Raw genomic sequence first — 11,674 nt, forward strand, 5'->3', positions numbered from 1 at the left:
AACTGAAAAAAAAAAACAAAAAGAAGAAAACCAAAAAAAGAACTTTGTAAAGGGTTTTATTGGCAATATCCCGAATAACTGTGTTTCTATGGTACAAATTCGAGTTGAGTACCTTTTCAGGGAAATTAACTAATCTAACAAAAATTTAATATGTATTTGAAGTAAATAACCCAAAATTATGTTTTAAAATTAAAATAACCGCCTAGTAGGAAATTGACATTACGGACCAAGAAAAAACATTTTTATTCTATTAAACACGTACATTTCGGAGATCGAAAAATATTATACATTGCAATCCTATATAGGTAATGACTCAATATCTCAAGTGTTAAAAGTCATGAAGTAATCTCTTGAACTTTGAACTACCTTCTATCCTTTAACACAAGGACCATTTGACCTAACTTCTTCAAGATCCCGAACACTTCTTTTTGTTGTTTTCCCCAATAAAAACTTAGATAAGTGCTTACAAGTGTTGCAACTTTATAAGAGAGTGATATGAACCTTGATTCCCCATTGAAAGCAGTTCAGAATGTGATCCTTGCTCTAAAACTTTCCCATTTCCAATCACAACTATGGAGTTTGCTTTCTGTATAGTCGATAGCCTATGAGCAATTACCACACAAGTCCTACCAACCATCATCTTCTCCAATGCTTCTTGTACAAGATTCTCAGACACACTATCAAGTGCACTCGTAGCCTCATCTAAAAGAAGAATAGCCGGATTCTTTAGTATCGCTCTTGCAAGTGCAATTCTTTGCTTCTGTCCTCCTGAAAGTTGAACTCCTCTTTCCCCACAGTAAGTTTCATATCCATCTTTCATAGAACTGCATTAATGGCAGAAAAACAAACAAGTTAATTTGTGGTTTTTTGTTAATGAAACTTAAAGTTGGGAAATGTTTTTTTTTTTGTTTCGATACCTTATGAACTCATGAGCATTTGCAAGCTTTGCTGCTTTCCTTATTTCAACTTCACTAGCTTCCTCTTTACCATATACAATGTTATATCGAATACTTCCTGCAAAAAGAGTTGGTTCTTGGCTAACTAATGCAATATGTGATCTTAAATCTCGCAAGTTGTAATCTTTCAAGTCTCGTTCATCTATAAGTATAGATCCTTTCATGGGGTCATAGAATCTTTCTATCATTCCAATAACAGTCGATTTGCCAGAACCACTTTCTCCCACAAGTGCGACTGTTTTTCCAGCTTCGATTCTTAAAGACAAACCTTGCAAAATCATTTGTTCAGGCCTTGATGGGTAGGAAAAGTAAACATTTTTTAGCTCTATATCACCATTGATTCTCTTAATCGTTAACCCTTTGGTATCATTTGGGTCGATTTCACTTTTTCTGTCTAGAATTGCTAACACTGATCTAACTGCACCACCACCTTTTGATATATCAGAACTCATGCTTCCGGCGTCGGCGATGTTCTTCCCGGTGGTCATCAAAATGAAGAAAACTTGAAACATTTCTTTTGCAGTTACCAATCCTTTATTCATTTCTCTTCCGCCCCACCAAAACGCTAAAGAAATCGCTGCTGTTGTCACGAATTGGGAACTGAACAACCCTAGACCCGAAAACCATGATTGTTTAATGTTCTGCTTCCGAGGACCTTTTAGGGTTTCTTCATATAATCGCATGATTCGTCCTTGAGAAGCAAACGCAGTGATTGTTCTGTGATTCACCACTGCTTCACTCGCTAATTGGGTTCCTTCGTTTTGTGCCTTTTTAGCTTTTGCAGATAGGTTTTTCATTAGAACAATCTTGGAATAGAAGCTTGCGATTAACAATGGTTGAACTGCAATCATAACAATTGAAACTCTCCAAGTGATTATCAATGCAAGAAGAAAAGAAAGAAACGCGCTGACAAAAACTTGAAGAAGCAACGACATGCGATCTCCGACGAGAGACTTTATCAAGCTAGCTTCGGTTGCTAGCCTCGCACAAACTGCTGCACTTGTGTTTTCGTCGCGATCAAACCATCCAACTTCGAAAGTAAGTACATTTTCAAGCATTTTCTCTCTTACCCTCTTCGTCAATCGCTCTCCCATAACTGCAAAATTATAATGTTGGAGGAGATTCGTGAAGAAGCAACCAATTCCAAGACATACAAAGACGATGCAATAAAATCCTGTTTCTGATTTTACTTTTCCCTTGTCGGGTAAAAAGTAAACAGACACAACTGATCCTAAGAAATAAGCGTGAATTGGTGATATCGCTCCGAAACCAGAAGCTCCTAAGCACCCAAGCAACGCGTTCTTCCATTCAGGAGCATTCATCTGTAAAAGACGCCATTGTGAAGGACTAGATTCAGGTGTTTCGATTAAGTATTCATCATCACTTTCTTGATAAGAATACATTTGAACCGAATGTGCCATGCTTAATGTTGGGCTAATGGGGGACATTGGGCTATTTTGAAAGCTTGATCTTCCACTTATAGGAGTCGTGGGTGTTTGGTGTTGGTGGTTTAAGTTTCTTTGTGATATCGGCGTATAAGGAGTATAATCTAAGGTTTCATTTTGTGTTGCCGATTGCTGCAATTGAACCATTTGGTAGTATGCTCCACCTTCTTCTCCATTGTTCTTCTGCATTAACTCATCATGTGAACCCGATTCAATGACTTTCCCCGATTGAAGAACCACAATCTTATCTGCTTTACGGATTGTTGTCAATCGATGTGCGATAATAATTGTTGTTCTTCCTATTGAAGCCTGATCTAAAGCTTCCTGAACAACTCTTTCAGATTCTGTATCCAACGCACTAGTTGCTTCATCTAACAGAAGAATTTTTGGTTCTTTCAACAAAGCCCTAGCTATGGCGATTCTTTGCTTTTGCCCACCGGATAATTGAATCCCAAATTGTCCCACTTGCGTTTCATAACCATTAGGTAAATTCACGATGAAATTATGTGCGTTTGCTGCTTTAGTTGCAACCTCAATAAATTCTTTTGAAACCCCTTCTTTCCCAAAAAGTATGTTTTCTGTAATCGATGTTGCAAAGAGTACTGGTTCTTGATTAACCAAGCCCATTTGAGATCTTAACCATTTAAGTTGAAGACCCTTGATTCTGTGTCCATCAAGAAGAATGTCTCCTTTTATTGGATCATAAAATCTTTCGAGCAAAGAGATGATTGTTGACTTTCCTGACCCACTGCCTCCTACAAGACCTATTGTCTTTCCAGCTTTTACTTTTAGGTTAAGTCCTTGAAGAATTGGAGAATCTGGTCTTGATGGGTATGAGAATTCAACATTCCTAAATTCAATGTGCCCACTTACAGATGGAAATGTTTTTCCTTTATGGTTTTCAGAATCTATTCGAGGAATTCTTGAGATCATTTCAAACATTTTTGTTGTAGCAGCTGTTGCATCTGAAATGAATGGGACATTGGGTAATGCACTCATTGCTGACCTGGAATAGGAATATAAAATCGTTCAGCCTATGTATAATATTTACAAAAAAAGTTAAATGCAAGGAATAACAATGTGCTTCCGTTCATTTGTTTATCATAGCATCCTACTTTCATTTCTTCTTATTATGTCATTTTACTTAGAAATCAACCAAATATAGCAGTTTTATCCTAAATGATATAAGAACTAACTTTAATACATTTAAAATTATGTTATTGAAGTGTACCAAGAGTTTAAGCTACAAAAAAAGTTTATGATATTCAGGTTTATGGTTGTGATAAATTTCCAATAAAGAAACTTACAGTCCTGCCATGATAACACAAATTGCTGTAACAAACACACGCCCACCACTTTCTCCTTTCTCAATAACAAGATAACTTCCAACCCAAGCAACAAACGCCCAAGCAACAAAAATCATACCCATGCTTCCAATCATCAAACCCTTTGTAAATCCTTGTTTTATGCCTAATTCCATACTTGTTTGAAGTGCATTGCTAAATTTATTAATCGTTTGTTGCTCCCCAACATAAGAATAAACAGTTCGAATTGATGATATTGCTTGTTCTGCAACCCCACCGCCTGTATTATATGCACCTTGCATCTTCATCCCTAGTTTTTTTAGTAACACCCCAACGCCTAAAACGGGAACAACAAAGAGAAGCGCGAATGGAAGCGAAGCTATGGCTAGTCGCCATGAAAGTGTGAAGGCAACCACGATACTAAAGAAGAGTGCTGATAAGTGAGCTAGACAGTTGGGTATCTGCATTACATTTTGGTTGATGATTATGAGTAATGAATAAAGTAGGAATATTCAAAATTATATAACTACTATGGTGTTTTGTATGATGGTAAGAATGAATATAATTGTTTGTTCTATTGAAATAAGGAAACTTTTTGTTTTGTCCAATCGAAATGGAATGGATTGTGCCTAAAGGAATATGATTCGTGGCACTTTTTTAATTTTCATTTTTTTTTTGCATGGAGTGATTTTTTTCTATGTAGTAAAATGGAATTAAATGAATTTTTTTTAACATAACCCATTTTTATATATCTATTTTTTAATGGAATAAATCTTATATATTGTATTACCATATAATATAAAATATTCATATGAAAATACAATTCATTTAAAGAATAACCAAACATGTTTATGGAGTAATCACTCATTCCATTTCCTCAGTTTATTACATTTCATCCGACCAAACTCATGTATGTGTTTGTTTGGTTGGATGAAATGAAGGGATAACAAAATCTTATATTTGATGGGTTGAATGAAATGAAATGAATTTTTATTTGTTATATATTATATGTAAATATAATATATAATTTCAACTTAGTTTTATAATTAAAGTATTAGAAATTATAATCAATATATTTTTCTTTGCAATTTTTTTTTTAATTATAAATACTATAAAAGTTCATTAAACTCTAAATAAACTAAACAAAAATAACACCGTTCAAAACAAAAGCTAAACAAAAATAATATATTTAGTTATTTTAGTTGCAAACTAATTAAAAAAGTAAAAAATAAATTAAAAAATCTTCTTTCATTAAAAGTTACTTAAAAATGGGTTATATTGCAATTTTATATTTCATTCCTTGGGGACTACTCTATTCCATTCACATTCTATCATGCATTTTCATTCTTATGGAATAAACAATTCCATTACTTCCTTGATCTCATCATACCAATCCAAACACCACCTAGGAGAAATAACATGAATAGAATTAAAACCTTATCAGCCATGACATCCTGAATCAATTGAGCATCACCAGAAATGGCTGTGATAACTTCAAAGTTGGTGGAAGATCCAACTTGTGTGTCAAAAAAGCCGACTTCTTGCCTCAATACAGATTTCAAATATTCCATCCTCAAACGTGACGTTTGTCGTTCTGCTGTTCTTGTCCAACAAATCCCCTCTACAAAATATTCAATCTAAATATTTACAAATAATGACAAACCATAGCATCTTTTTTTTTGTTCGTTTGATTTTCCGCATATTGTTGACATTTGACAACCGATTCAATTTTTTTTCTTTTTGGTTTCAATAATTAAAAGATTTTGTTATTTCATGAGATACTATTTGACAACTTTACTTACCAATGAAAGCCGATATTGCGATTCCAATTGCAAGGATGAGCAACTTGAGCCCATACTATAATACGCAATAACAATTAAACTGGTTGTTAATAACTAAACAAGTTTACCCTATTGCAATATACAATCAACAATACTCTCATTAACATAGAATCTTTCGATATTCGAATGATTATAACAAATATTCATCCCACAACCTTAGGATGACATGTGTTCAAATAAAAAGAAGAAAATATTCATACAATCATACCTTGTCCACCACATCATTGGAAATAGAAACGCCACCAGTTCCATACTCATCAATCACACCACTAAGGATCACCATAGTAAGAGGAGACATCAATCCATCTCCAATGGAACCTATTGTCCCAAATAACAAAAGAAGCTTATCTATTCCATCTGCATAATAAAACATTCCACCTTTTTTCCCCATTATGGCCACACACACCACCCTTTTCAAGCACCTTTTGAGATTTTGTTATCTTAAGTTCTTGAAAAAACACATATATATCAAAGATGTTCTCTAAGACATGCGAACATAGAGTCTGTCAAATATTGTTGATGCCCTCATTGGTGGCTTATGTTTGTGCCACTTGTTTGTCAGGATCCTTAATTGTGAGGCTCTTTTGTTGTTTAGTAAATTGACTTTTGGTGTGATGTACTTATTCTTGCTGACAAGAGATATATGATAGGTGTTGGTGTATTTTATAATAATTTTGTTATAATATTGGAAAAAGTACTATTTAGTTTGAAGGGTAAAGTTTAGAGGAAGGCGGCAAGACTTGGCTGTCTTGATATAATTTTCCAGGCAAAATGTTTGACCAATATTCAAAGGCAACATATGTACATAACATGTACAAGTGTCATAGAATTGTGAATGGTAAAGTATACTTAAGGCCATGAAACCAATGATTCTAGTTTACTCAAGAGATAGGTTAGTGCACAATTCCATTAATTTTACGTTGTAGAAATTTTCTAGAAGGATTCCAACGGAATTGATCTCCATTTATTTGGCAACCAAACATGTCATGTACTCATGTAATGGAATAATGGATTCTAATAATATATATTCTATTAGGTTATATATTGCATGACCATTAGGTATAAATTATAATGCACATGCAACAATACGTTATTGTAGTTAGAAAATATATATCTTGAAGTCTACTTACGCATATTTCAAGCTAATTTGACCAAACCTATTAAGAATAGTAATTATTTCCATACAACAATATAGCTACTAGCTCTACTTCAAATATGTTATTTTCCAATAACTTTAACAAACATGACAATCTGAACAGAAAAATCGCTCTGAATATTAGTCGGCTCTTGTTTTAGGTAACGTTGATGCCTGCAATAATTTGATGTAATATGTCCTCTAATGCCATTGGTATGAATATTCAATGCACAAACGGTTTACTTCTGATTAGTGGGAAGCATATGTCTGATGTGAAATGTTGTTTGACAAATATTTTTTTGGGATTTTGCAGGGTGTCAAGTTATTTTGAGCATATTATAATTTTTGTCTTGGCCGGCCAAGATATACATATGACAATTCTTCCTCTGCATGCTTTCTAGGTAACACATAAAGATTCTTGTCTTGATATATATGTCATTTGTCTAGTTTGTTTTTTTCTTGATTGAGACTCTTTCGAAGTGTTTAAGAACCAAATGCTATTCAGAGACTGACTTTTGACCAATAAGAAAGTCGGTTTAGATCAATCCTGAAACCGAAGTTATAATATGTGATTAGAAATAAGAAGGTGTTGAGAGATATATTATATATAAATTGGAATTTGATAGAATCAAAATGTGTCATGTGTTTGATTGAAGCAAAATAATTGTTACAATTTTTTTGTATTAATAAAAATCTCCCAAAATTATAAATTTAAAAGTTGATAGGTATTTTTGTGCACATCGAAGGTCAATTTTCATGTTTGGCATCATGTGAGTTGCCACGTCAAATTATTCATTGAATTTATTGAACCATTCATTCGATTAGAAGCAGATGAATCAAAAATAGGTGAGGCTAGGAGTGAGGCATCAAAAGGGGCAGACGTTGGATTTCATAGTAGGGATTGCACGGGAAGATTAGGGGTTGCACGATAGTAGAAAAAATAAAAATTTTAAAAATTTTCGAAATTTTTTCCACTGCGGCCGGAAAATTTAGGGGTTGCCGGTGCCACCCCGGAACCCCCCCTAAATCCGCCCCTGGGCATCAATAACATATATTTTATTTTCGTTCTTGAGAACTATTTTCAAGCTATACTATTTCGTAAAGGTTTGCACCATTAAGCTTATCCTTCTCGATTAGAGGATGCAAGGATAAGTTGTTAATTACAAATGTTATTACCATTTATGGGCGTGTTTGGCAGTGGCACAGAGCGTTTAGGAGCTTCTATCTTAAAAAATAAGTTAGGGACCAAACGTGCAAATTACCCAAAACCATAGGGACCATTCGTGTAATTTACTCTTTATTAAATAAAAAATATGATTTCATAAATGTGATTTGTTGAAATTCATATATTTAGGTTATTCGTAGTTAAACAAATTCGACTCAAACCTGTCCAATTTGCCACTTGTAATCTAATCGGATTGTCCGCTATTTTTAATGAGCTAGCTTTGTCCTTTTCAAATCTTTTAGAGATTGCTCAATTCGATGACATGTGGAAAAACCATGCAAAAAACGATCATAACTCTTGTTTACACCACGATGTGGGTGATTTGAAAGGCGAGGAATGTTTTGGTTTTTAGAAATGAAAGGCAGCAATGTTGACTTTGACGAATGATACTAGCATTAGTATTTTTAGTTGATCAAGTGTAGATCTAAATTTACAAAGATTGATTGGAATGTATCGAGTATGTCTTTCTTTTCAAACTTGTAATTTGACTTGAGCTCCTCACTTAAGTTTTTTTTTTTCTTTTAGTGCTAATATATTTGCTCTCCGTTAAAAAATAAAATAAAATAAAATAAAAACCTTGTTATATACATGATGAGAGATCTTAGTGGAACCATAATACACAATTAAATTATGGTACATCGAGCAAAGTAGTAACTGAGAGCTTGTATCGACGATGTTGATTGGCACTACATCACAATGCGTGCATCTAAGTGGAGATGGATAAACTCATTGAGCTTATGTTCTAACAATAAATTACTGTGATACATGTTTCTTTTTTCCTCATTAAATGTTGTCTACATAAAGTTCCAACAAGTGATGTTTAAACATACAAGAAAATGACAATACACTTGGAAAAATGGAAAGACAGAGATAAGTAAAGACAATTTTGTAAATGTTAATTGTTCTTTTTGGTATTTACAAAAATAAGAAACATCCACATTTAGTTTTACTCATATTATATGTGTTTTTATGCAAAAAAAAAAAAAAAAAAAAAAAAAAAAAAAAAAAAAAAAAAACTGATTTTTTTTGCCAATTTATATACCAATGTTTCGTTTTTTTCCAATTTACGCAACTTGCACGAACTATCCAACAATGTTTCAACTAATTAGACATGTTAACAAAAAATATGAAACTACATAAGCAACATACTTTACTTTTTACCTGTAATAGCAACGTACTTATGGGTACAAAAATATAAGTATTTATAAAAAATAAAGTACATTGCCCATATTAGTAGTAGTTGAAAATTAGAAGTAAGACTTGTAGCGTTGAGCCAATCCAAACATGCCAAGTGTCCCACCAGTGTGAAGCATCACCACTTTCGCACCACCTTTTTTTTCCTGTTGACTAAGTTGACTTGCAAGCTCCCATGCAGCCAATGTATATATTGGATCCACCAACACACCCGTTTCTTTAGCAATCTGTTGGCATGCTTCTATTTCCCCTTTCAACACATTCCCAAATCTGCATTTTAAACAACAAAACATCCATCATTCCAAAAAAAAAAAAAAAAAAAAAAAAATTAGTATAATAATGTAATAGAAAGAATCCAAACATACTTTCTTGGATGCTCACGTTCAACCCAATGTACAAGTCCACTATGCATAATAATAGGGAATCCAGAGGATCCACACAACTCAGATATCAAATGTTCCTCATGTTTTCTGTATCCTTCAATGGTGTCAGCAAGCATCACTGAAGTTATTTCCCATGGAAGTCTAGCAAAAAGTAGAAACAAAGCAGTATTTTTATTGGTTGAAATTTTAAATATATTCATTTAAAATAATTAAACCGCATACCCTAAACACAAGGCTCCAATTCCTAAACCAACAGCTGTTGTTCCAGTGCCTGAATCCACCACAATTTTTATTGGTTGACTTTTTCCAAGTATATGATCTTGTGACAAGTATTTCACAAGGCGAATCAAGCCTAAGAAGTCAAAAGTCAAAAGTCAAAAGTCAACATAAGATAATTCAAGATAGAGTTATGAGTTGACTTCAAGCTAACCAGGTAATGCAATGGCATCTCCAGCACCTTCATTGATAATTACTATCTTCTTTGAATTTGAAGGCTGATCAAGGTTTGACTTTGTTGACTTGTGATTTGTAAAGGAAGACTTGAGTAAATCATCAAGGCGTATGATAGTCCCAGGTATTGAATCAGCATGTGATGTCAGCATTTCTTCCCTTTTAGCATATACAGATCTTGGAACATATGTGACATTTCCATATAACATGGAAATCAAATTGTAGCCTGTAAGAATTTGAGGTTGTTCTCCACGTAAAAGTAAATGTGCCTTTAATCCTCTCTCTGCACAAGAAACAGCTGAAAAACACACAAACACAAAATCAAGAATTGTAATCTGAAAACAGATTGAGGAACATGAATGTAAATGTAACATACCAACAGCTGCAGTATGTGCACTTTGGCAACCTCCACATGTGACCTATAAAAATGGTGTAATTGAACTTCAAGACATCACTTGCAGAATCCCAGATTGCCTATAATCTTTCATATATTGGTAAAGAAGTTTAAAGAGAAATGAAAACGTTTAAATTTTTTGGATCATTTGAGAGGAGATGTTATCTTATTCTTACCACATCGGTTCCTAAATGATCTTCAATAAGCGGAAGCAATGCATCCAGTTTCCTGGCCTTGTTGCCATTCACTAATGGATGCAACAAATCATCACGGACGATGTAGAATGATGACTGATCATTGTGCCATTCCGTTAGATTCTCACCCAACGAAGGATGTGAGTTGTTTGAAAAGGAAACGTTCCCAAGTAGTTTAGAAGTGGGTTGTGTTTGTAAGCGAGAAACGTTTATTTGGTGAACTTTGGTGTCTGGATTCTTCAATGTCCATCTTCGATCCAAAATTTTCATCATAAACTCTTCCCTCGTCGAACTGGAATTGCAGACAACCTGGAAACAAGTAAACAGTAAATCCCGATGAGCTTTTTCAGATTTATAGAAATAAATTTGTTATAGATTGTTCAAATTAGAAAATTTAAACCAAATAAGCCTAGCTAATTCAAGTTGTCGGAGTCAAATGCAAAACTAATTACTCATCTTAACTTTGGGAAATTCAGCGTTATTTAGAAAATTTTGTGCAGAAATACAACATAGCTTCTTTGACAACTCTTGAGTGATGACTAATAAGTTTAGCTTTTCACTTATTAATCTCCAATTTCGATGAAATTTCATATTACACATGATATTGATGGAATTAAGATCGCTACGAAACAAACTGTTAAAGTTGCATAGTCTTTAACAAAAAGGGAAATAGACACGCTCGAACCTGGGGATTAGTTAAGGAGCATTGTGAATGAAACTCGGGTCTGAGGGATAAAATTGGAGGTTTTCTTTGAAACATAGACTTCATTACGTGCATCAAGATTTGCCTGTTTGCCCTAGAGTAGAACGACGAGATTTGCAGTGACGACGACAAGTGAAGGGAAATGGAATGGGACGATAAGATAAAATAAAAGAGAATTTCAAACATTTTTCACAAAATAGTTAAAATTTTGAAAAAATGCAAAAAAAACCCAACCAATTATATATATATATATATATATATATATATATATATATATATATATATATATATATAGAGAGAGAGAGAGAGAGAGAGAGAGAGGTGGATTCAATTGAGAAAATAAAAAAAAAAGTTGAGAAATAGGGGAATCATTCTCAGCCACTCATTTTATTCAAGCATAAAAAGACACAGTGGCAAACTTGTAAATATGAGAACAACTTTCAATCTCAA

At 33.6% G+C, this 11,674-nt stretch overlaps 2 protein-coding genes across 2 annotated transcripts; both read right to left on the bottom strand.

Moving 5' to 3' along the window:
• Positions 1-261: 261 nt before the first annotated feature.
• LOC111877539 (putative multidrug resistance protein) lies at positions 262-5,986 on the bottom strand. Its single transcript, XM_023874059.3, has 6 exons — positions 5,755-5,986; positions 5,508-5,562; positions 5,142-5,326; positions 3,709-4,166; positions 918-3,407; positions 262-824 (listed from the first exon to the last, which is right to left on the bottom strand). The coding sequence occupies exons 1-6, from the start codon at positions 5,935-5,937 to the stop codon at positions 464-466; spliced, it is 3,732 nt and encodes a 1,243-aa protein (XP_023729827.1). The 5' UTR covers positions 5,938-5,986; the 3' UTR covers positions 262-463.
• A 3,003-nt stretch (positions 5,987-8,989) lies between these two features.
• LOC111877541 (D-cysteine desulfhydrase 2, mitochondrial) lies at positions 8,990-11,373 on the bottom strand. Its single transcript, XM_023874060.3, has 7 exons — positions 11,207-11,373; positions 10,504-10,830; positions 10,310-10,352; positions 9,914-10,231; positions 9,706-9,835; positions 9,466-9,624; positions 8,990-9,370 (listed from the first exon to the last, which is right to left on the bottom strand). Exons 1-7 carry the CDS (start codon positions 11,297-11,299, stop codon positions 9,154-9,156), a joined length of 1,287 nt encoding a protein of 428 aa, XP_023729828.1. The 5' UTR covers positions 11,300-11,373; the 3' UTR covers positions 8,990-9,153.
• Between the last annotated feature and the right edge of the window lie 301 nt (positions 11,374-11,674).

The sequence above is a fragment of the Lactuca sativa genome, chromosome 8 (assembly GCF_002870075.4).
Source record: "Lactuca sativa cultivar Salinas chromosome 8, Lsat_Salinas_v11, whole genome shotgun sequence".
In the NCBI taxonomy this organism is placed as follows: domain Eukaryota; kingdom Viridiplantae; phylum Streptophyta; class Magnoliopsida; order Asterales; family Asteraceae; genus Lactuca; species Lactuca sativa.